Below are 27678 nucleotides of genomic sequence, written 5' to 3' on the forward strand. Positions count from 1 at the left end.
GCGTTTTTTTATTGTTTTTGGTTTTAGAATTACCTTATTCTAAAAATTTTGAATTCCTAAATATTTGAAATGGACTAATAATTTTATTATTGAATTCTACAATTTATAAATTGTTGAGTTTTTCAGTTTTTTTTCCCGAAAGATTATTGTAATGGTTTTCTCTAATTTTTAACTTCACACTCAGTTAAAAGCAAACTCTATCCTTTAAATGTTCGACTCTGCGTTTTTAGGAAATAATGGATTTTTAATATTTTTTTAGCATATTCAACATTTTTCAAGCGTTTAAAATTTTCAGTCGCATTCAAACAAACAAACTCAAGTTATTTGATTTTTTTCATCAAAAAATATTGCAAACAATTAGCGCTCGAAGAAACGTCAAAAACCACTTTTTGATTCTGTTCTCTTTCAGCTGCTTACCGCCTGACAAAATATTTTCGTGACCCTTTCGTTGTCCATTGCTTGAGCGTTTTTTTATGGAATTTTACGTTCCTTCCGCGCTCCTTACTAGCATGATAGGGCAATTTTTTTTATTTCATTTTGAATGTTAAATATGGTTCTAGTAGCAAAATGCCAGACGTAGATAAGATTTACAGGAAAAACCTCATTGTTTTAATCATTCTTATGTAATGTTTTCTTGACTTTTCATTGAACCAGATTTCGTAGATAAAAAGTTTCTAAATCCTAAAATTTGTAGGATTTCGTTTCCAGTGTCACGATATTGCTTGAATATAAAAACCTATATAATTTTACATCATTTTTATTAGTCAAATCAGGAAATGAAAAAATATTGTTATACATATATTTTTATTTTGCTAAAAAAGATTAAGAGAGCATTAGACGTTCCTAGAACCAACACAGCCATGTTTACCAACAGTTTAGTGAAACATTTTTCTCCTATTTTCATGTACACTCATATTTTCTATCAAAACTCACTTCAGATTAAAATACAGTTCGGACAGCAATAAAAATAATTGAAGATTTCAATGTGTTAATCGTGTTTATATGTATTTATATTTTTCATCGCACAATCTTATTTTAAATTTCAAGAAGCTGTGTCTCAGGAACGAGTATGTAGACAAATCTTTAACGGTTCTTCATGGTTAAAAACAAATTCTCATTTGAGAACTTTGCTGAATTGTTTGAACACTATTTTCAATACATTGGATAGTGTTTATTTAATTTTTTTTAATGAATAGTGCTCTTTGAAAATTACTGTGAATTTAGGATTTTTGGTCGAAAATCGGAAAAGACATATTTTTATTTGAAAAATAAATGTTTTTTATGAATTTATTTTGACTCCAGCATACCTATAATAATGTTTTTGCAATTCCGTCGTGAAACTACTTACTTTTCCTGTCATTCTTGAACGACGAAATAGCCTACTTTTCTGTACCAAAAATAACAGAATCGAATAGCAACACTTTTCAAAATAAATACTGAAAAGTTCTACTTTTCAACACTGAAATAGGTGCTGAAAAAATGAACTTCTCAGCACTTGTTTCGAAAAGTAACACTTTTCAACATTTTTTAAAATTTAAACGATTTATTGACAAAACACATGAAAATTTGACTTAAAATTTCACTCAATAGGTGTTTTTCGGAATTGCAAAAAATGTTGTATGGAACTCGTTGCAAAACTTGATTTTTTCAGCACTCGTCGTATTTATCCAACTTGGTTAACCTCGTTGGATAAATGTTCGACTCGTGCTGAAAAAATCCTCTTTTTGCAACTTGTTGCATAAACTACTATTATAAGCATTTTGTGATACTCTTTGCTGGATTTTTTCAATTTGGAATTGAACTGTTTGTTCAGTCACATTAACCCTCTACAACCTAACCCCGCCTTTAGACGGGCTTCGATCTTAAAAATCGCCAAAAATCAATTTTTCAACCGATTTTTGATCTTTAAAATGCATTGGTACGCAGAACTCTTAAAATTTTAGAAAATTTCAGTGTTGGAAGTTTTAGTTGTTTTATGTGACTTTGCCAATGTTTTTAAAAATGTTATTTTTTTAGAGGTCAACTTTGGCTGTGTTTTTTACTATAATTTCCTATATTTTCAGTAAAAAGAAGTATGCAGTAATTTTTCTAGTGTCCCGGACTATGCCTCTACGCATTTTTTTGCAATTTAAATGATGATGGTGCCATTATATAGCAGAAAATGTGAAAAACATGCAAAAATTTTAAAAAGTGACGGTAAAAACGTGAAAAAATTAGATAGGCAAAATGAAATTATATCAGGTGGTAGAATAGGCCAAATACTACCAAAAACAAACATAAACTAAGAAGATAAATGCAAATTAAAATACTAAAAATAAAACAAGATAAACATAAAACAAGAGAAGTAAAGTTTTTTGTAGAACAAAAGTTGCTCAAAATGACCTCCTAAACAAGGGAAAAATAAATATTTTCGAAAAAAAAATTTGGGCAGTAGAGGGTTAAAGGAAAAATTGAACTATATTTATTCGAAGATAAAATTTTGACAGCACTCAACCATATATTATTTGCTATAAAAAAAACTTTTAGAAATAAGGATCTGATTTAAAAATTTTCAACGATTTGCATGATTTTATCAATACTCAAAATTCTGAAGCAATTTTTCAGCATTTTTTTTGTTTGATTTTATCGGTAAAAATCAAACTATGATTTAAGCTTGCTTCAAATAAATGCATTTTTTTAGTAAATATTGCGGCGCTATTTATTTAACATTTCTTATTATCTCTTTATACATTAAAATTCAGTAAAAAAAACGGAATTTAATATAACCAGTACTTAAACTTTTTTTTAGTTGGGAGAGGATGCATTATATTTAGAAAATAAGCAATAGCTTCAATAGCCCTAAAACAATTTTAATAAAACAGTGTTAATGTTTTTTAAAATAAAATTTCAAGAAAAGTTAAGTTATGAGTTTTATTTTGTTTAAAAATCGTGCAACAATTTTTTTCACTTCATAGTTTTTAATTATAAAATTTGCCATCAAAATATACACACAGCTAAAAATTTCAATCTAAACGGTTTTAAATTAGATAGTAGAAATTTATTTTTATTTTTTTTATTTGTTCATAAGTTTTTCATCCAGATTTGTTGATAAACGAAATTATACATAAGTGAGATAAATTAACATTCTTCTGGCATTTTTTTTGATCACAAATTTATTTAGGGTATATTTTAAATTTAACGATAATTTGCTAGCGGACAGTTTTTCATGAAATTCGTTTAAATTTCAACAATCCAAGAAAACGTAAGAAAATTACTTTCTTTTCAAATCCTTATATATAAACATGGTATATGAAAAAAAGTGGATTTTTGATGAAGCAATTTCTTCAATTTATTTTATTTTAAACATAGGATGAAGTTTTTTTTTAATCTTTTTTGCATACATTATTTTACAGTTTTATAATTCGTCTCAATAATCTTACCGTTAGCCAGGTGAATTTAAACAAATGGAATTTCTGATTTACTGATTTCCATAACCTTTGAATTTTTGAACCCAAGCCCCCCCCGAACAAAAATCCTGGCTACGGCCCTGACAACAGACATTCACAGCAAATATAGTAGTAATCATGCTGCGTGTATAATAAATTTTGCAATATTTTATGAAATCCTGTGTAATAAAAATCCTAAAATATGTAGCTCATCAGTATGGGAAACCTGCTTGACTGAAATGTCATGCTCATATATGCGTTTATCCTTTCCATTCTCCATCGGTCTAATGGCCGACCGGGCTAAGGCACCAGTCCTCACTGTTGGAGCTGGGTTTGAATCCCATCGGTTGCAACTTTTTTTTTTGTGTTTACAAAAATTGCACATGCAGTGTGTAACATTAAGTGTTTATTTTGACGAAGGTGATGTGCATGCTTTTGCATGCGATTTTACAATCGGATTTTTTTGCTGTGTTGAGCATAAAAATAAAGTAGATTTCTGAGTGTGTAAAACATGATAACATTTGTTGTCAAATAAAATATTGCTACATTTTTTTAAAATTTATTTGAAATTTGAAATATCTCTGTAAATTATTTTAAACTTTTATGCAGAGTAAAAAACATGATAATATTATATCTGGTAATGGGTACATCTTTTAAGACAACAAATGTGTAATTTTACCTCTAAAATTGTGTAATTTCACCACATTTAAGTGTTTTACCACATTTTCAGTCTAAATTGAGGTAAAATTACAGCTACAAATTTTTCACCTTCCAAATAAACAGATTTTTTTACTGTGTGACTTCGAGGGATGATCTATTAATAAATTTGACGAATAATGAAGATTGAGCATAAAAAAAACCAATTCAAATTTAGTAAACAAAACAGCCAAGCGGCAGTTTTATATAATATTTTCAAAACTCTTCGTTTGTGTGTGTGTGTGTGTGTGTGTGTGTGTGTGTGTGTGTGTGTGTGTGTGTGTGTGTGAACTGTCTGATTTAGCGTATTTTGTTTTTTTTTAGATGACACATCTCAAATTACACAGATTAACGACAGTGGAGTGGTGGAGTTAGTACGTTTGGAGGAAAGTGTTGTTGCGTTGAACAAAATGCAAGGGGGTCTCAGGAAGTCTCGGATCACAGGATTTGCACTCGGAACGGGAGGAGAAGAACTTGAAGGATCTCTTGAATGAATGGTGGTGGTGGTGGTGTTGGTGCGATTGTTATGCAGCATGATGATCGGATGATGACGCGCGGCGTGGAGTCACAACGACGATGTTTAGAGCTTGATTAAGTTTTGGGCGGAGTTATGGCGGGATATGGCTGGCTGAAGGAAGTTTTTTGGGAAGTTCAGTTGTGAGAGAGTGCACAAAGTTGTTGGTATTTTTCAAATTGGGGACGAATCCTTTTCACAGTTCTGTAGCAGTTAGGAACGGTATACGATCGAACGAAATTAAACAGTTTTCTTCTCCAAACGAAAACGAAAAACACACGGTCATCGGGAGGTCTACGATTCTGTACAACCAGCGGAAACTTTAACAAGAAGATACGACAGAGAGCGACTCTACATGTAGGTAGTGTTGTCGGTAAAGTAGAAGTAGAACAAAGTTAATATACAAGAGGACTACAACGCTAGAGACGCACTAGTCTGCATTTTCCCCCCACTCTTTTCGGCCAAGTCCATCAATTGGCCGCCCCTTTGAGACGTCCAAAACCGAATGAAAATAAGAAGTCATCAAAAATAGTGGTTTCCACTTACCTCATGTTGATGAGATACTGCGCCAGCGCGACCGAGTCCGGATTGCCGGTGATGGTGATGGTCCGGTCGGTGTTGCCGCTGTCCCGCTCCTCGCAGTTCGAGATCCGGATCATGGCGCCGGAGATCTGGCGGATCTCGGCGATCTTGGTGCCGCCCTTGCCGATGATGCACCCGATCAGGTCGTTTGGCACCGTCATCTCGTGCGACTGCGACTGGACCTGGGCGGCGGCGGCCTGGGCCACGGCCGCGTTGCGGTTGTTGTTGGTCCGCAGCTGGGAGCCGGCCAGCGCGGCCAGGGCTATGGGCGAGGCGACAGACGGGGGAGAAACTAACGTTTTAAACCACGGCGGGCCACGGGGCGGCGGGTCACAGTGATGAGAAGAGGGGGTACAAGGAAGGGGGATTGAGGGTTCAGGTCGGGCGGGGTTTTTGTGAGGGGTGAGAACAAGTCGGAAGGTGTGGATTAGCGAAAAATGATAAACTTAGGTGGTTGTTGTGCAGAATTAAACAAACAAGAAATGGAATAAAGCGAATCGATTGGTGCAACTTATTTTTAAATTTTTTGAATGTTATGTTGGTAAATGAGAATATAAGGAACAATTAATTTCATATTCTCACAGAACGACACAAAAAGAAAAAAATACTAGCAATATCAGATGTCTAAGAATTTCTAAAAACTATATAATTTGAAAAATGGAAATCTTAAAATAAATTTGTCTAGCGTACATTGTAAGGATATTTTGTGCAAAAGAGAAAAGAAATTCGGGTTCGGAATCCTGGAATGACTGAATTATTGAACACAACGTAGACATTTTAATAATATCAATATTTTCAGAGATGTTAACTTATCGTAGATAATTCGTGGAAATTTAATAAAGTTTTAAAACAAATTTAAATAAACTTTGACCATAACACAAACATCAAGGGACAAAAATATCAATATTGAAACTTTAATATTGTATGGAAAAATCGGAATAATTATTTCCATTCCAAGGAAGTAAGATTTGATAATTTTGAAACTAAACTTAGAAATGGTGTTCTCTGTTGATAAAAAAACAGCTTTCGATACGGAAATTTGAACATGGTATTTTGTAACTTAGGCCAATATTTTTTTTTATTTAAAGTTCAAATTTGTAGGATTAAAAAAAAACATTTTGAAAGCACTCAAAATTGATAATCTTCCTTTTTTTCAAATTGAACATTCAAAAACTCGTTAAATTAAACTTGAAAGGCAAATTTTATTTCATGAAAAAAATATTAAAAGTTTTTGCTCAGTTAAAGTCTCACAGTAATATACATTTGACTGTGTTCAGAAATTTTATAAAATTTTATTTGAAACTAATTCTTTAATAGAATTTTGAATATTTAAAATCAAATTTTTTTTTTTTAGTAAGTAGATAGAAGAATAGCAAAGCAAATTGAAAAAAAATTAATTCTTGATTAAATCGTTTATTTTTTTTGAGGGCCCAAGTTTTCAGCTAATCTTTCAAAAATAAAGAGCAAAGAGTATCACAGAATGCATAGGGCATGATTCCAATAATGTTATGAAAAGTCTACAATAAAAAAATGGAACTGAAAGTGTTCCATCTGACGAAATCAGGAAAAATAAATATTTATAAATAAGAATTGATTTACAAGTTTTATCATATAAGTTTTTTTTTCGGAAATATGTAAAGGGGAAAGAAAATCATGAAATTCATTTTCTACTTGATTTTCTACTTATTATTCTAAACACACATCATTAATTCAAACTTTACAATGCGAATCAAAATATTTTAAAAATGTTGGCATAGTAAAAATGTAATTCTTTTTGAAAAAATCTTACGATGTTTACAAAACCATTTAAAAAACTTTTTTCAAAAAAAATCAAATTGTTAAACTGGTAAACTAGGTACTTTCAATATTTAAATAAAAAACATGCTGTGAATGTGTTTTTCTTATTTTAAAAACATGAAGAAACCAAAAGTCATTCAAAGATGAAAAAACAACTTTTTGTCAGTCAGTTAAAAAATGTTTGAATGAAAAAAATATTTGAGACAGTAAATATTCTGAATTAAAAAAATTAAAATATCTTATAAATTCAAAAAGCTCTATAATCTCAAAAAAAAAATACATTTATCATTTAATGGTTAGGATAATCAAAATGAGTCTATCAAAAATAATTTTAAAAATATAAATGAAAAGAATCTGAGCTATTCGGTTCTATTTAAAAGTTATTCCAAAATTTGAAAAAAGCCATGAATTTATAAAAATCGAATTGAAAAATTAAGCAGAAAGCGAGTATTAATGACTTGAAAAATCATTACGGTGAAACGGGAATGCAGCGTCATATTGGCACCACGACTCGAGTTTTTTGAAGAACTTTTAAGGAAAATGCCGTAATTTAAACAAAATCTGTCTGTTAAAGATGATAAATATAAAGATCTGTCGAGTTCAGAAATTAATTTTAGTAAAACAGAAGTTGTTCATGAACTGGCGTCCCGTTTCACCTTAAACATTGCAACAAAAACAATCTAATTGGCTTAAATCAAATTTGAGATTAATGAACTTAAAAAGATATTTTTAAGAGAAATCAGAAATCAGTTAGAATAGCAGCAGTTCACCAATCGATTCAACCGAAGATCATCGCACTGGTTCGAGATGACCATTTTCCAAAAAGCAATCCAATCACCAAGCACCTCAAACCAGTGCGACTCTCCAATTAGCGCATATAAAAATGTATGATTGTAGCGACATCAGCGAAATTAAAAATAGATAAATAAAAAAAGTAAAAATCATACACACCCAACTCACCTGTGGGGTTCAGTCCACCCGTGTTGGTCGGAATGGCACCGGCGAGCCCGAGCGCGGCCAGTCCTGCCAGCGGGTTCTTGGCCAGTCCACCAACCTGGTGCAGCAATTGAAGTGGGATTGATGAAAAAAGAGAGACGAAAGGTGGGAATTGTAATTAGTTTCTGGCTTCAAAGAATTTGGACGAAGAGGGGGGGGGGGGGAGACTAATGTAACATCCGGCGGAGAGGGGGCGGGGTCAACGCGAGGGTGGCTAAAGGGGAGAGTTCAGACTATGCAGATCAAACGCCACCACACCAGGTTTCAAACAAGAACACACACACAGTGACATTCCGGACTCCACTACGGTGATTGGTTTTAGTTGGGTGCGAGGTGGGGTGGAATTAGATCGGATTTATGTACATACCAGAAGGATAAGGTTGAACACGAGGATTATCTAGCTAATATCGAAGAGGTTTCGAGTATGTGCTACTTTTAACCCAAAAAAATCTTATTATGTTAAAAAGTGATCAAAATTAAACTAATGCAAAGATTTATAAAATTTCCTGCAATCCATGAAATTGTCTAAGTAAAGAAAATAATTTAAGAAGCTTTGTATAAATCCAAGGATTTCTGTGTCCAAAATCTTCACAGCTGAATATTCTCAGGATTTGCTTGGTATTTTAGATCCTGAGTTTCATATTGTTCTTTGAAAGTAAATTATTTATATAGTTCAAAAAAGATCAAATCAGATCATGATTTCCGCATTAGCTTTTCAATAGGGCATTTCCTTGGGCTAGAACAAGACAAAATATGCCCTATTTAAAAGTTATTACGGAATTTTAATATTTAGCATTGTCTTTTTTTTTCAGAAGCTTGACATGTCTAGGGTACAGGTACAGTCCATTTATTACCTTGTTGTTCTTATATTATTCAAATGTTAACCAAAAATATTTAAGATACCAAAGTGTCTTTGGATTATAAAAATACCTGAGAATGCCATGCACATTGAATAATTTTTTTATTTCTTAGAAATAAGGCCGTTGCAAATATTTTTCAAAGTTTATGTCGCCCCCTTTTTTCAAAAAACTTAAAAATTTCAATGAAAATAGAAGTTAAATCAACTGAAAACAATCTAAAATGCATTTTTCTGCAATAATCAATAATCAATAATCATATTTAACATGTTTGGGCTGCATTAAAAATATTTAGAATTTTTATGAAATTCCAATGCACAGCACCGCAAAAACTTTTTTTTCGCGAAACAAGAAATTTTCGTCAATACTTAGATATTTTGGAAACTAATGCTTGCAAAACAACTGGACAGGTGTTTAATGCATTTTAAAACACTTTTTTCATTGAAATGTTGAAACCATGGCTCGTAAATTCAATTTTTAAACATTTTTATTTTTTTTCCACCCCCCCCCCCCTCGACTTTGGTCAGAGACGAGGGACATAAACTTCAAAAAATATTTGCAACGGCCTAAATTTAAAACTAAAGATGTTTAGAATATTTGATATTTGAATATTTGATTTTTCTGAAATTCTAGAAATGTCAAGATATTTCACATCCATGAAATTAAGAATATTTTAGAGCTGAAAATTTTCATATCATTTCTGGAATATATTCTTTTTTAAGCTAATCCTTAACATTCTTTACTATCTGATCGATTTGGTGTCTTTGGCAAAGTTGTAGGATATAATTGAGACGCTTCGGGAAGAATAGTTAGTAATGTAAGAAGTGATTTTAAATAAAAAAAAATAATGGATTAACATTTCACGAGTTTCACTTAAAAATCGTATCAAAAGAAACAATTAGAAAACTCAATTTCTATATTTTCAATTCATTGCAAGGCCAAACGGCCAAACCAAAGACACTGCTTCAAAAAAAAAATCATTATGAATTTTTTCGAAAACGCTTTATTTCAACATTTTTTGGGAATTTAAAATACTTTTTTTTTTTTTCAAAGACACGAAATCGACCAGAAAATCCTTTTTTCAAGCTATAGTTTTTCTTTTTATGAACAGCCAAGAAACCAATGATGCAAAATGGCTCATTTGGACCTAAGGAATCGATGGACAAAATTTCATCCAAATCGAAAGAAATACCAAAATCAAAAAACGATTTTTTGGCAAAATTCAAGAGAACTCCTCATTTAGGTACATGTTTTCTGAAATTTCTACGTTAAGATTTTTTCTGATTATTATATTCCTAGAATTATTTGGAATTCAGACATTCTCATGATTCAGGATAATTCAAAGGTTCATCTATGATTCTGAAAAGTTAGAGGATTTTGAAGACTTTTTGGTTCCAAAATGGTTGCATAAATTCTTAAGAATCTTCACATTAACATAAATGAACAGAAAATTCGCATACGGAAAAAAACTAATAAACATAAACCCAATTTTCCTAAAGTGTTTTAGATTGCTATCATCCAGCAACGTTTGAGCCTTTTTTTAAATAATGACGGCATTTTCGCTATCAGCGTCCAAAATCAATTTCCTTCTTGCAAAAACTCCCCAAAGATCTGCCAGGACGACACCGTTCCAAAGCACGTACCCTTAATAGAGCGAAAGCCAAATTAGCGTTTTTCTAATTTCGCAAAATTAGCCTAAGGTGCCGAACTCATTTCCCACTCACTTTCTCACTCTCTCTGAAATCAGATAATTTGGCACTTCCCCTTCCCCGCCGAAATTTGCATAATAATCCGTTTGGAAAATAAATTAGTCATTCCCGCGCTCTAGATAGCGTGCCGTTTTGTCTTCGTGACGAGACACACTTCAAAGGAATACTAATCCCGGCAGGTTCTGGGTCATAATTTATTAGCTGCGCCATACTGTTGTCTGTTGACGCTTTCGACGCCATGGTTAGGGGGTGAGAGTATCCATCCATCACCTGGCTGCCAGAGATTTGTGGGGACAAAAATGCTTCAACATGATTCATGGACGCGTTGGTTCTCGATGTCCCATAAAGTGGGCACATTATCCGAACAGACAGTCAATCAGCAAATTGGTAGCAAATAATCATGGATTTGAGTGCGTGGAAAGAGCACGGATTCGAAACCCTTCAAGTTCCGAAAAGGGGGAAAATACGCCTGGAAGTAGGCTTTTCAACGTTTATTATTTAAAACTTGCACTCAATGTTGAATGCAAAATGAAATTTATTGCGTGCAACATTCAATGCAATCTTTAAAAATTGTTTCAAAATACTTGACAAAGTCCTCTAAAGGGACCAAAAAAGAGCATCGAAACACCGGGGTGTAATGACGCGCGTCCTGTTTGGCTTTCACCAGTCGGTGCTGTTGTTGTTTGAATAAGGACTCGGACGGTTGTTGACATGAGGTGTAGGGGGAGGCGTAGCAAGCGGTGAAAATCGCAGCACTGATTGGCGCGGGCAAATACGTTTTGCGTGTACTGCTGTCAGAGCAATCTCAACGCACGTTGGAAAATGGAATATCCAGGTAGGCGCTGTCAGGACGATTTTAAGCGATTATTGTTGGAAGTTCACAATGATCTTTTTGGAAACCAACGTTTCTGTTCTAGTTTTAAGCATGAGAATGATAACCTCTGACAACTTAGCACTCAAAACATACCAATTAATTATGACATTAAAAGTGTTGATATTACTAAGGTGACTACACAGAAAAAAAAATGATGGTAATATTCATCAGGAAATGGTGACAGATCTTGTGGCAAAAATAATGTGTAATATTACATCAGGAATTGGTGAATTTTCATCAGTTTCTGATGAATATTCATCAGGTTCACATTTTTACACATTTTTTGAGTAATATTAATCAAAAAATGAGTAAAATTCAACCTACCAAATTTTCAACATTCCAAAATTCAACTTTTTTTTGCTGTGTATGTAACAACTTCAAAACAAAGCCACGTGCCACCTTTATCCCATATGACCCCAGTCCCGATCACCCTTTAATCGTTCACCATCAACTAAACTAACACATCCCAGATTGCGAGGAACAAAATCCCAGCCATCAACGCAAAAGACCTGGCAGATTTCACCCCCACCAGGAGCGAACTGCGACATATGGATCCCTAACCCAGGATTCTCCCCTGTTTGGAGTGTCGTTCCGTGGTTTTATAGTCGGTGTCGGACGAACAAACCCACCATTACCCGTTACGGGTTCTTCGGACAGGAATTTATTCGCTCGATTTGCCACCCCCCAATTTGACCACTAACATGACAATTGTGGGCTTGGGGCGAAAATGGAAGGGGGATCATTATTGGCCTTGTCCTTTTTTTGGAGGAGGTCGTTCCGATGCAGGATAAATCAAAGGCCTGCTGGTCGTCACCGTTGAACGGGTTTTGGCCTAACTTCGGGTGAAACACCCCTCTCGTATGGCTGCAGGAACACGAGGATTTGTATTTATTGAAATTTGGTAACAAGTCGTTGGGAAGTTGTCTATATTTTGGACCTATTGAGAAGCACACCATAGAAAGGCCCCAAATTCATGTGTAACTTATTTTTTCCAAACTTCTTTTTCTTCTCCAACATTGGTTGTTAGGAGTACAAATTGTGTGATATTTCTGAGTTGCATGATACCTGAGTGATTTTAATATTGGATTTTTTTTGACAAAGAACTTTGTCCTAAGGGCTCTATTCTGGTGAGGTGTCAATCCAGAAAAACGAAAAATGTCGCGCGTTACGAAAATGTTGCATGCTTGGTACTGCGGAAGGGGTCAGCAACGAATGAAGTGTGGCAACAATGGTGCAACATTCTCGCGTGACAGTTCCAAGCAAGCAGGAGACGAGGCAAAAATTGCACCATGTTGCCACATTTCATGCGGACTATATAAGCTAACAGATAGCCTCTGAACAGTTAGTTTTGACCGAAAATCCGTCAGAGACCGATAAAGAACATTTACGGTCACACCATTCAAGGCAATGGGACCACTGGTAGGATATTGTGGCCATTGAGGTTCTACCGGACATTTATCGAACCATACGACTTTGGGCAATATGGGTATCAAAATTCATTTTGATACTGGTGATGAAAAGGCCATTGGCCACACCCGGAGTGGCCATGGCCCTGAGGAAGGTTCTACCGGGGGACATTTATCGAACCATACGACTTTGGGCAATATGGGTATCAAAATTCATGGTTTTGATACTGGTGATGAAAATGGCCATTTTGACAGGATTGGCCACACCCGGAGTGGCCATGGCCCTGAGGGAAGGTTCTACCGGGGGACATTTATCGAACCATACGTTTTGGGACAATATGGGTTAAAATTCATGGTTTTTGATACTGGTGATGAAAATGGCTATTTTGACAGGATTGGCCACACCCGGAGTGGCCATGGCCCTGAAGGAAGGTTCTACCGGGGGAACGTTTATCGAACCATACGACTTGGGGCAATATGGGTATCAAAATTCATGGTTTTTGATACTGGTGATGAAAATGGCCATTTTGACAGGATTGGTCACACCCGGAGTGGCCATGGCCCTGAGGGAAGGTTCTACCGGGAGGACGTTTATCGAACCATACGACTTTGGGCAATATGGGTATCAAAATTCATGGTTTTTGATACTGGTGATGAAAATGGCCATTTTGACAGGATTGGCCACACCCGGAGTGGCCTGGCCCTGAGGGAAGAATCTACCGGGGGGACATTTATCGAACCATACGACTTGAGGCAATATTGGTATCAAAATGCATGGTTTTTGATACTGGTGATGAAAATGGCCATTTTGACAGGATTGGCCACACCCGGAGTGGCCATGGCCCTGAGGGAAGGTTCTACCGGGGGGACATTTATCGAACCATACGACTTAAGTCAATATGGGTATCAAAATTCATGGTTTTTGATACTGGTGATGAAAATGGCCATTTTGACAGGATTGGCCACACCCGGAGTGGCCATGGCCCTGAGGGAAGGTTCTACCGGGGGGACATTTATCGAACCATACGACTTGGGGCAATATGGGTATCAAAATTCATGGTTTTTGATACTGGTGATGAAAATGGTTATTTTGACAGGATTGGCCACACCCGGAGTGGCCATGGCCTGAGGGAAGGTTCTACCGGGGGGACATTTGAATCATACGACTTGGGGCAATATGGGTATCAAAATTCATGGTTTTTGATACTGGTGATGAAAATGGCCATTTTGACAGGATTGGCCACACTCGGAATGGCCATGGCCCTGAGGGAAGGTTCTACCGGGGGGGACATTTATCGAACTATACGACTTGGGGCAATATGGGTATCAAAATTCATGGTTTTTGGTACCGTCCCAAGTCGTATGGTTCGATAAATGTCCCCGGTAGAACCTTCCCCAGGGCCATGGCCACTTCGGTTGAGGCCAACCCTGCCAAAATGTCCATTTTCATTACCAGTATCAAAAACCATGAATTTTGATACCCATATTGCTCCAATTTATATGGTTCGATAAATATCCCCCCGGTAAAACCTTCCCTCAGGGCATTTGAATCAATTGATTACTCCTTTATTTGACCTCCTAGCCAAATGGTGTCTTCGGAAGAGTTGTTGAACTTGATAAGGGCTATCTTTTAAAGTTATTGACATACAGGGTGACGACCTTCCAGGGTGTCAACCAAAAACTAACTCTGTTGGATGACGTTGTAGGGCTTTGGTGTATTGCGCAAAGTTGTAGAGGAGAAAATTTCATGAAAGTTTGTCAAAGGCGCCAAATTTGTAGCTCTTAATCTACTACGTCATTTTTGCAAAAATGGTAAAAAAGCACTTTTTTTGTGATAACTTCAAATGTTAGCATTTTAGCGGCCTACTATGTTCTGAAGAGTTGTTTATGACATAAAATTACACATCTTTGCCCAAGACAGCAAAATGTTGTGAGCCTTTATTGAGGAGTTATAACCATTTGTAAGTGATTTTGAGCATATTTTTAAGTTGCAATGTTTTCGAAATGGCGAATTTTGGCGCAAAACCGAACAATGCACATGAAAGTACACACTTTCAACTACATTTTCTGAAAATATCTCCGTGTCGATCGGTGTCGATTTAGAGATACAGTGGACTCTCTCGTTGTCGATCTTCTCGATATCAATATTACTCCAGCTGTCAATAAATTTTTCAGTCCCTTCAAATAGATTGCTTTGATTTTTTGTTCTATAATTTCATAACTCCTGCTCTCGACGGTCCCTTCAATATCGACAGCGAGAGAGTCCACTGTATCTAAATTTGAATTTGACGGTTTTTAATCAATTTGTTTATAATTTTTAAGCGGAATTTTATTTAAACGTAGTAATAATCGGTAAATTGAAAGGGTAAATTGATCGATTTTAATATTGCTTATTACGAGATAAAATCACGTTTCTCCTTCGCTGTGAGTGACAGGAGATTGTTGCCGCCTTATTACCGCAGTGTAAAAATCAGCAAGTTGAACTGAAATTCTGGTTGATTTGGCTGTCAACTTGGTTTGTTTTCAATATTTTCCAAAAAGTCAGCTCAAAACTCCAGGCAACCTTTGACAACAGCCAAAAATTTGTTCTGCGGTTGTCTTGCGGCTGTCATGCGACCATTATCTTACGGTCGTATCACCGCACGTGAACTCTAATTATTGACGTCCGCAGTAAAACATTGTTCATGCTTAAAATTATGATACACATTTTAAAATTATGAATAAATACATGTTTTTCCCAAAAATAATGTAAGTGAAAATTTTAAATAATTGTTCTTATTTAAAATTAAGTATTTCCTTTTATATGTGGTCACTCTGGAAAGGTTGTCGTATTTTTTCATAGACAATGTAATTTCCATAAAAACCCTTCAATTTACCGATTTTCACCATGTATTCATTATGATTTCGTATAACATTTATAAATAAATTGATTAAAAATCGGCAAATTCAAATTGAGATATCTAAAAATATATACACGGAGATATTTTCAGGAAATGTAGTTGAAAGTGTGTACTTTCAGGTGCATTGTTCGGTTTTGCGCCAAAATGCGCCATTTTGAATACATTGCAACTTGAAAATAGGCTCAAAATCACTTAAAAATGGTTATAACTCCTCAATTAAGGCTCAAAACATTTTGCTGTTTTCGGCAAAGATATGTAATTTTATGTCATAAACATCTCTTCAGAACATAGTAGGCCGCTAAAACGCTAACATTTTAAGTTATCACAAAAAAGTGCTTTTTGGACCATTTTTGCAAAACTGGCGTATATCTCGAGTAGATTAAGAGCTACAAATTTGGCACCTTCGGCCAACCTTCATGAATTTTTCTCCTCTACAACTTTGCCCTACAACGTCATCCAACAAAGTTAATTATGGTAGACACCCTGGAAGGTCGTCACCCTGTATGTCAATAACTTCAAAAGATAGCCCTTATCAAGTACAACAACTCTTCCGAAGACACCATTTTGCTAGGACGTCAAAAAAGAGTTATCAATTTATTCCTCTTAATTTTGCCATTCCGAACACTGTGCAATGGCCACTCCGGGTGTGGCCAATCCTGTCAAAATGGCCATTTTCATCACCAGTATCAAAAACCATGAATTTTGATACCCATATGGCCCCAAGTCGTATGATTCGATAAATGTCCCCCCGGTAGAACCTTCCCTCAGGGCCATGGCCACTCCGGGTGTGGCCAATCCTTCAAAATGGCCATTTTCATCACCAGTATCAAAAACCATGAATTTTGATACCCATATTGCCCAAAGTCGTATGGTTCGATAAATGTCCCCCCGGTAGAACCTTCCCTCAGGGCCATGGCCACTCCGGGTGTGGCCAATATCCTACCAGTTTGGTCCCAACCCCATTGCCTTGAATCATTCTGGTTTCCGAGTGACCGTTCTTACAATGTTCTTTAGAACCGAATTCCTCCCAAGGTGGTGCACAACCTGTGTCTTTCAATGTGTATGTGTGTGAGCAATAAAATTACCACCGTCGATCCGTCTCTGACGGATTTTCGGTCAAAACTAACTGTTCAGAGGCTATCTGTTAGCTTATATAGTCCGCATGAAATGTGGCAACATGGTGCAATTTTTGCCTCGTCTCCTGCTTGCTTGGAACTGTCACGCGAGAATGTTGCACCATTGTTGCCACATTTCATGCGGACTATATAAGCTAACAGATAGCCTCTGAATAGTTAGTTTTGACCGAAAATCCGTCAGAGACGGATCGACGGTGGTAATTTTATTGCTCACACACACATACACACATTGAAAGACACAGGTTGTGCACCACCTTGGGAGGAATTCTGTTCTAAAAACATTGTAAGAACGGTCACTCGGAAACCAGAATGATTCAAGGCAATGGGGTTGGGACCAAACTAGGATATTGGCCACCCGGAGTGGCCATGGCCTGAGGGAAGGTTCTACCGGGGGGACATTTATCGAACCATACGACTTTGGGCAATATGGGTATCAAAATTCATGGTTTTTGATACTGGTGATGAAAATGGCCATTTTGACAGGATTGGCCACACCCGGAGTGGCCATGGCCCTGAGGGAAGGTTCTACCGGGGGACATTTATCGAACCATACGACTTTGGGCAATATGGGTATCAAAATTCATGGTTTTTGATACTGGTGATGAAAATGGCCATTTTGATAGGATTGGCCACACCCGGAGTGGCCATGGCCCTGAGGGAAGGTTCTACCGGGGGACATTTATCGAACCATACGACTTTGGGCAATATGGGTATCAAAATTCATGGTTTTTGATACTGGTGATGAAAATGGCCATTTTGACAGGATTGGCCACACCCGGAGTGGCCATGGCCCTGAGGGAAGGTTTTACCGGGGGACATTTATCGAACCATACGACTTGGGGCAATATGGGTATCAAAATTCATGGTTTTTGATACTGGTGATGAAAATGGCCATTTTGACAGGATTGGCCACACCCGGAGTGGCCATGGCCCTGAGGGAAGGTTTTACCGGGGGGACATTTATCGAACCATACGACTTGGGGCAATATGGGTATCAAAATTCATGGTTTTTGATACTGGTGATGAAAATGGCCATTTTGACAGGATTGGCCACACCCGGAGTGGCCATGGCCCTGAGGGAAGGTTCTACCGGGGGACATTTATCGAACCATACGACTTTGGGCAATATGGGTATCAAAATTCATGGTTTTTGATACTGGTGATGAAAATGGCCATTTTGACAGGATTGGCCACACCCGGAGTGGCCATGGCCCTGAGGGAAGGTTCTACCGGGGGACATTTATCGAACCATACGACTTGGGGCAATATGGGTATCAAAATTCATGGTTTTTGATACTGGTGATGAAAATGGCCATTTTGACAGGATTGGCCACACCCGGAGTGGCCATGGCCCTGAGGGAAGGTTTTACCGGGGGGACATTTATCGAACCATACGACTTGGGGCAATATGGGTATCAAAATTCATGGTTTTTGATACTGGTGATGAAAATGGCCATTTTGACAGGATTGGCCACACCCGGAGTGGCCATGGCCCTGAGGGAAGGTTTTACCGGGGGGACATTTATCGAACCATACGACTTGGGGCAATATGGGTATCAAAATTCATGGTTTTCGATACTGGTGATGAAAATGGCCATTTTGACAGGATTAGCCACACCCGGAGTGGCCATGGCCCTGAGGGAAGGTTCTACGGGGGACATTTATCGAACCATACGACTTTGGGCAATATGGGTATCAAAATTCATGGTTTTTGATACTGGTGATGAAAATGGCCATTTTGACAGGATTGGCCACACCCGGATTGGCCATGGCCCTGGGGAAGGTTCTACCGGGAGACATTTATCGAACCATACGACTTTGGGCAATATGGGTATCAAAATTCATGGTTTTTGATACTGGTGATGAAAATGGCCATTTTGACAGGATTTGCCACACCCGGAGTGGCCATGGCCCTGAGGGAAGGTTTTACCGGGGGGACATTTATCGAACCATACGACTTGGGGCAATATGGGTATCAAAATTCATGGTTTTTGATACTGGTGATGAAAATGGCCATTTTGACAGGATTGGCCACACCCGGAGTGGCCATGGCCCTGAGGGAAGGTTTTACCGGGGGGACATTTATCGAACCATACGACTTGGGGCAATATGGGTATCAAAATTCATGGTTTTTGATACTGGTGATGAAAATGGCCATTTTGACAGGATTGGCCACACCCGGAGTGGCCATGGCCCTGAGGGAAGGTTTTACCGGGGGGACATTTATCGAACCATACGACTTGGGGCAATATGGGTATCAAAATTCATGGTTTTTGATACTGGTGATGAAAATGGCCATTTTGATAGGATTGGCCACACCCGGAGTGGCCATGGCCCTGAGGGAAGGTTCTACCGGGGGACATTTATCGAACCATACGACTTGGGGCAATATGGGTATCAAAATTCATGGTTTTTGATACTGGTGATGAAAATGGCCATTTTGACAGGATTGGCCACACCCGGAGTGGCCATGGCCCTGAGGGAAGGTTTACCGGGGGGACATTTATCGAACCATACGACTTGGGGCAATATGGGTATCAAAATTCATGGTTTTTGATACTGGTGATGAAAATGGCCATTTTGACAGGATTGGCCACACCCGGAGTGGCCATGGCCCTGAGGGAAGGTTCTACCGGGGGACATTTATCGAACCATACGACTTGGGGCAATATGGGTATCAAAATTCATGGTTTTTGATACTGGTGATGAAAATGGCCATTTTGACAGGATTGGCCACACCCGGAGTGGCCATGGCCCTGAGGGAAGGTTTTACCGGGGGGACATTTATCGAACCATACGACTTGGGGCAATATGGGTATCAAAATTCATGGTTTTTGATACTGGTGATGAAAATGGCCATTTTGACAGGATTGGCCACACCCGGAGTGGCCTGGCCCTGAGGGAAGGTTCTACCGGGGGGACATTTATCGAACCATACGACTTTGGGCAATATGGGTATCAAAATTCATGGTTTTTGATACTGGTGATGAAAATGGCCATTTTGATAGGATTGGCCACACCCGGAGTGGCCATGGCCCTGAGGGAAGGTTCTACCGGGGGGACATTTATCGAACCATACGACTTTGGGCAATATGGGTATCAAAATTCATGGTTTTTGATACTGGTGATGAAAATGGCCATTTTGATAGGATTGGCCACACCCGGAGTGGCCATGGCCCTGAGGGAAGGTTCTACCGGGGGGACATTTATCGAACCATACGACTTTGGGCAATATGGGTATCAAAATTCATGGTTTTTGATACTGGTGATGAAAATGGCCATTTTGATAGGATTGGCCACACCCGGAGTGGCCATGGCCCTGAGGGAAGGTTCTACCGGGGGACATTTATCGAACCATACGACTTGGGGCAATATGGGTATCAAAATTCATGGTTTTTGATACTGGTGATGAAAATGGCCATTTTGATAGGATTGGCCACACCCGGAGTGGCCATGGCCCTGAGGGAAGGTTTTACCGGGGGACATTTATCGAACCATACGACTTTGGGCAATATGGGTATCAAAATTCATGGTTTTTGATACTGGTGATGAAAATGGCCATTTTGACAGGATTGGCCACACCTGGAGTGGCCATGGCCCTGAGGGAAGGTTCTACCGGGGACATTTATCGAACCATACGACTTGGGGCAATATGGGTATCAAAATTCATGGTTTTTGATACTGGTGATGAAAATGGCCATTTTGACAGGATTGGCCACACCCGGAGTGGCCATGGCCCTGAGGGAAGGTTCTACCGGGGGACATTTATCGAACCATACGACTTTGGGCAATATGGGTATCAAAATTCATGGTTTTTGATACTGGTGATGAAAATGGCCATTTTGACAGGATTGGCCACACCCGGAGTGGCCATGGCCCTGAGGGAAGGTTCTACCAGGGGACATTTATCGAACCATACGACTTTGGGCAATATGGGTATCAAAATTCATGGTTTTTGATACTGGTGATGAAAATGGCCATTTTGACAGGATTGGCCACACCCGGAGTGGCCATGGCCCTGAGGGAAGGTTTTACCGGGGGGACATTTATCGAACCATACGACTTGGGGCAATATGGGTATCAAAATTCATGGTTTTTGATACTGGTGATGAAAATGGCCATTTTGACAGGATTGGCCACACCCGGAGTGGCCATGGCCCTGAGGGAAGGTTTTAACGGGGGGACATTTATCGAACCATACGACTTGGGGCAATATGGGTATCAAAATTCATGGTTTTCGATACTGGTGATGAAAATGGCCATTTTGACAGGATTGGCCACACCCGGAGTGGCCATGGCCCTGAGGGAAGGTTCTACCGGGGGGACATTTATCGAACCATACGACTTTGGGCAATATGGGTATCAAAATTCATGGTTTTTGATACTGGTGATGAAAATGGCCATTTTGATAGGATTGGCCACACCCGGAGTGGCCATGGCCCTGAGGGAAGGTTCTACCGGGGGGACATTTATCGAACCATACGACTTTGGGCAATATGGGTATCAAAATTCATGGTTTTTGATACTGGTGATGAAAATGGCCATTTTGATAGGATTGGCCACACCCGGAGTGGCCATGGCCCTGAGGGAAGGTTTTACCGGGGGGACATTTATCGAACCATACGACTTGGGGCAATATGGGTATCAAAATTCATGGTTTTTGATACTGGTGATGAAAATGGCCATTTTGACAGGATTGGCCACACCCGGAGTGGCCATGGCCCTGAGGGAAGGTTTTACCGGGGGGACATTTATTGAACCATACGACTTGGGGCAATATGGGTATCAAAATTCATGGTTTTTGATACTGGTGATGAAAATGGCCATTTTGATAGGATTGGCCACACCCGGAGTGGCCATGGCCCTGAGGGAAGGTTCTACCGGGGGGACATTTATCGATCCATACGACTTTGGGCAATATGGGTATCAAAATTCATGGTTTTTGATACTGGTGATGAAAATGGCCATTTTGAAGGATTGGCCACACCCGGAGTGGCCATGGCCCTGAGGGAAGGTTCTACCGGGGGGACATTTATCGAACCATACGACTTGGGGCAATATGGGTATCAAAATTCATGGTTTTTGATACTGGTGATGAAAATGGCCATTTTGACAGGATTGGCCACACCCGGAGTGGCCATGGCCCTGAGGGAAGGTTTTACCGGGGGACATTTATCGAACCATACGACTTGGGCAATATGGGTATCAAAATTCTGGTTTTTGATACTGGTGATGAAAATGGCCATTTTGACAGGATTGGCCACACCCGGAGTGGCCATGGCACTGAGGGAAGGTTTTACCGGGGGGACATTTATCGAACCATACGACTTGGGGCAATATGGGTATCAAAATTCATGGTTTTCGATACTGGTGATGAAAATGGCCATTTTGACAGGATTGGCCACACCCGGAGTGGCCATGGCCCTGAGGGAAGGTTCTACCGGGGGGACATTTATCGAACCATACGACTTTGGGCAATATGGGTATCAAAATTCATGGTTTTTGATACTGGTGATGAAAATGGCCATTTTGACAGGATTAGCCACACCCGGAGTGGCCATGGCCCTGAGGGAAGGTTCTACCGGGGGACATTTATCGAACCATACGACTTTGGGCAATATGGGTATCAAAATTCATGGTTTTTGATACTGGTGATGAAAATGGCCATTTTGACAGGATTGGCCGCACCCGGATTGGCCAGTGCCTTGGGGAAGGTTCTACCGGGGATACATTTATCGAACCATACGACTTTGGGCAATATGGGTATCAAAATTCATGGTTTTTGATACTGGTGATGAAAATGGCCATTTTGACAGGATTTGCCACACCCGGAGTGGCCATGGCCCTGAGGGAAGGTTTTACCGGGGGGACATTTATCGAACCATACGACTTGGGGCAATATGGGTATCAAAATTCATGGTTTTTGATACTGGTGATGAAAATGGCCATTTTGACAGGATTGGCCACACCCGGAGTGGCCATGGCCCTGAGGGAAGGTTTTACCGGGGGGACATTTATCGAACCATACGACTTGGGGCAATATGGGTATCAAAATTCCTGGTTTTTGATACTGGTGATGAAAATGGCCATTTTGACAGGATTGGCCACACCCGGAGTGGCCATGGCCCTGAGGGAAGGTTTTACCGGGGGGACATTTATTGAACCATACGACTTGGGGCAATATGGGTATCAAAATTCATGGTTTTTGATACTGGTGATGAAAATGGCCATTTTGATAGGATTGGCCACACCCGGAGTGGCCATGGCCCTGAGGGAAGGTTCTACCGGGGGGACATTTATCGATCCATACGACTTTGGGCAATATGGGTATCAAAATTCATGGTTTTTGATACTGGTGATGAAAATGGCCATTTTGAAGGATTGGCCACACCCGGAGTGGCCATGGCCCTGAGGGAAGGTTTTACCGGGGGGACATTTATCGAACCATACGACTTGGGGCAATATGGGTATCAAAATTCATGGTTTTTGATACTGGTGATGAAAATGGCCATTTTGACAGGATTGGCCACACCCGGAGTGGCCATGGCCCTGAGGGAAGGTTTTACCGGGGGGACATTTATCGAACCATACGACTTTGGGCAATATGGGTATCAAAATTCCTGGTTTTTGATACTGGTGATGAAAATGGCCATTTTGACAGGATTGGCCACACCCGGAGTGGCCATGGCCCTGAGGGAAGGTTTTACCGGGGGGACATTTATCGAACCATACGACTTGGGGCAATATGGGTATCAAAATTCATGGTTTTCGATACTGGTGATGAAAATGGCCATTTTGACAGGATTGGCCACACCCGGAGTGGCCATGGCCCTGAGGGAAGGTTCTACCGGGGGGACATTTATCGAACCATACGACTTTGGGCAATATGGGTATCAAAATTCATGGTTTTTGATACTGGTGATGAAAATGGCCATTTTGACAGGATTAGCCACACCCGGAGTGGCCATGGCCCTGAGGGAAGGTTCTACCGGGGGACATTTATCGAACCATACGACTTTGGGCAATATGGGTATCAAAATTCATGGTTTTTGATACTGGTGATGAAAATGGCCATTTTGACAGGATTGGCCGCACCCGGATTGGCCAGTGCCTTGGGGAAGGTTCTACCGGGGATACATTTATCGAACCATACGACTTTGGGCGATATGGGTATCAAAATTCATGGTTTTTGATACTGGTGATGAAAATGGCCATTTTGACAGGATTTGCCACACCCGGAGTGGCCATGGCCCTGAGGGAAGGTTTTACCGGGGGGACATTTATCGAACCATACGACTTGGGGCAATATGGGTATCAAAATTCATGGTTTTTGATACTGGTGATGAAAATGGCCATTTTGACAGGATTGGCCACACCCGGAGTGGCCATGGCCCTGAGGAAGGTTTTACCGGGGGGACATTTATCGAACCATACGACTTGGGGCAATATGGGTATCAAAATTCATGGTTTTTGATACTGGTGATGAAAATGGCCATTTTGACAGGATTGGCCACACCCGGAGTGGCCATGGCCCTGAGGGAAGGTTTTACCGGGGGGACATTTATCGAACCATACGACTTGGGGCAATATGGGTATCAAAATTCCTGGTTTTTGATACTGGTGATGAAAATGGCCATTTTGACAGGATTGGCCACACCCGGAGTGGCCATGGCCCTGAGGGAAGGTTTTACCGGGGGGACATTTATCGAACCATACGACTTGGGGCAATATGGGTATCAAAATTCATGGTTTTCGATACTGGTGATGAAAATGGCCATTTTGACAGGATTGGCCACACCCGAGTGGCCATGGCCCTGAGGAAGGTTTTACCGGGGGACATTTATCGAACCATACGACTTGGGCAATATGGGTATCAAAATTCATGGTTTTTGATACTGGTGATGAAAATGGCCATTTTGACAGGATTAGCCACACCCGGAGTGGCCATGGCCCTGAGGAAGGTTCTACCGGGGACATTTATCGAACCATACGACTTTGGGCAATATGGGTATCAAAATTCATGGTTTTGATACTGGTGATGAAAATGGCCATTTTGACAGGATTGGCCACACCCGGATTGGCCAGTGCCTTGGGGAAGGTTCTACCGGGGATACATTTATCGAACCATACGACTTTGGGCGATATGGGTATCAAAATTCATGGTTTTTGATACTGGTGATGAAAATGGCCATTTTGATAGGATTGGCCACACCCGGAGTGGCCATGGCCCTGAGGGAAGGTTTTACCGGGGGGACATTTATCGAACCATACGACTTGGGGCAATATGGGTATCAAAATTCATGGTTTTTGATACTGGTGATGAAAATGGCCATTTTGACAGGATTGGCCACACCCGGAGTGGCCATGGCCCTGAGGGAAGGTTTTACCGGGGGGACATTTATCGAACCATACGACTTGGGGCAATATGGGTATCAAAATTCATGGTTTTTGATACTGGTGATGAAAATGGCCATTTTGACAGGATTGGCCACACCCGGAGTGGCCATGGCCCTGAGGGAAGGTTTTACCGGGGGGACATTTATCGAACCATACGACTTGGGGCAATATGGGTATCAAAATTCCTGGTTTTTGATACTGGTGATGAAAATGGCCATTTTGACAGGATTGGCCACACCCGGAGTGGCCATGGCCCTGAGGGAAGGTTTTACCGGGGGGACATTTATCGAACCATACGACTTGGGGCAATATGGGTATCAAAATTCATGGTTTTCGATACTGGTGATGAAAATGGCCATTTTGACAGGATTGGCCACACCCGGAGTGGCCATGGCCCTGAGGGAAGGTTCTACCGGGGGGACATTTATTGAACCATACGACTTGGGGCAATATGGGTATCAAAATTCATGGTTTTTGATACTGGTGATGAAAATGGCCATTTTGACAGGATTAGCCACACCCGGAGTGGCCATGGCCCTGAGGGAAGGTTCTACCGGGGGACATTTATCGAACCATACGACTTTGGGCAATATGGGTATCAAAATTCATGGTTTTTGATACTGGTGATGAAAATGGCCATTTTGACAGGATTGGCCACACCCGGATTGGCCAGTGCCTTGGGGAAGGTTCTACCGGGGATACATTTATCGAACCATACGACTTTGGGCGATATGGGTATCAAAATTCATGGTTTTTGATACTGGTGATGAAAATGGCCATTTTGACAGGATTTGCCACACCTGGAGTGGCCATGGCCCTGAGGGAAGGTTCTACCGGGGGACATTTATTGAACCATACGACTTGGGGCAATATGGGTATCAAAATTCATGGTTTTTGATACTGGTGATAAAAATGGTTCTACCGGTGCCATTGATTGAATAAATTTAATTCGAATTAATTATTCAGGTTTAAATAAATAGGCAAAGAATTAAAAAATATAAATAAAAATAGCATGATTTTTAGAGTTTTGTACAAAGTTCTTTGTCATATTGGTCATGTAGAACATAACCACCTGCACCTTTTTTTGTAAAAATATCAAACTACTAGTTCTAAGCGACAATAATTATTCTGCCTGAAAACTCAATCCTCAAATATCACAGGCTGCGACGGTAGAATCATCATCAAAAGAAAATCTTCGAACGTTCATCAAGAGAAAAAATCCGAAAGGAACATGGCTCTCCTCTCTCGCGCACGAAAGATCGGTAAAAGGAATCAAAAAAATCATCATCTTGATTATTCGGCTTAACATCTTTTCCTCTACTACACTTGCAAGTGTAACGTCACACGTTGAAAAATGACCTGTCAATGTGTGTAAACAAAGCGAAATAAATCATTTTAAGTGGTGCTGAAAAAGAAATTCACAAAAAATCATCTATAGATTGATTTTCGAGGAGAAGTTCGGGAGCGATTCTTTTGCATGATTTGCCTCCTCTTTCTTTCGCGGGTGAAGAAAGCTCGCAAGCGAAAATGATTTTTTTGTGAGTATTTCATCCCTGATCACAGATCTTCATGCCGATTCGACATTCTCTGTTCATTCCCACATTCAAAATCATCCTCCCGCCCCTCAATTTATGATCACAAAAGTAGTCACAAAACCAATTTCGCCAGCGCAGATTATCGGGACGTTATTTAAACTCGGTTCCAAAGCGCTCTCTCGCGTTCTTACAGAACGGTTTGCTGAGAGAACGACAGACTCAGCGGTGAGAGCACGTGATTGCGGAGAAGAAGGAGGGTTGATAGAAAGAGAATGCACTTGCTGAGAAACACGAGTCAAAAGAAGCAATCTAGCAAGCTGGTCGGTCGCAAAAACAAAAACTATTTGATATATTTGTGAAGGAATCAACAAATGATAGTTTTTTTCTATCACTCATTTGCAACATTGCTGGATAATTAGATTTTCGCGTGATTCTGGGAATTTTTCACTGTTCAAATCTAGTTTTGATAAGGCAAATAAGCTCTAGAGTCCGTCAAACGCTTTGTTTTTTTTTTTCACAAGGCTATAATTTTTATGAAAAAATACTGAATTTTGGAAAATATTGAAAATTTTCCCAAAACAAAAATCTTTTCTGGATGTTAAATTAAATTTGGAACCAAAAAGTACTTTTGTGTGAGTTTGTTTTTATAATGCAACATTTGTGATTTGAGAGTTAATAAGAATCACAAAAAAAAATATTTTTTTACAAATTGTATCCATCCTCTCCTAATCTAATTCAAAAACATATGTTTGAAAAGTTGAAATTTTTTTCAACAATTATCTGAGAGGGAGAAACTTTTGTGAAATTTTTTCACCCCTTTTGTAATATTTTAATCACATTTAATCGTATCATTT

At 39.5% G+C, this 27678-nt stretch overlaps 1 protein-coding gene across 11 annotated transcripts in view; it reads right to left on the reverse strand.

Moving 5' to 3' along the window:
- The window catches only part of LOC6048902 (poly(rC)-binding protein 3), a 516717-nt gene that overhangs the window by 47059 nt on the left and 441980 nt on the right, over positions 1–27678 (reverse strand). For 5 of the 11 annotated variants that reach the window (XM_038260118.1, XM_038260119.1, XM_038260110.1 and 2 more), the window contains 2 exons: positions 7966–8068; positions 5182–5509 (listed from right to left, as the gene is read on the reverse strand). In XM_038260118.1, coding sequence (XP_038116046.1) covers positions 5182–5509; positions 7966–8068 — 431 coding nt within the window. The remainder of the gene's footprint in view (positions 1–5181; positions 5510–7965; positions 8069–27678) is intronic. The other 6 variants (XM_038260120.1, XM_038260113.1, XM_038260117.1 and 3 more) reach the window with 3 other exon arrangements.

Source organism: Culex quinquefasciatus, chromosome 3, assembly GCF_015732765.1.
Source record: "Culex quinquefasciatus strain JHB chromosome 3, VPISU_Cqui_1.0_pri_paternal, whole genome shotgun sequence".
Lineage (NCBI taxonomy): Eukaryota > Metazoa > Arthropoda > Insecta > Diptera > Culicidae > Culex > Culex quinquefasciatus.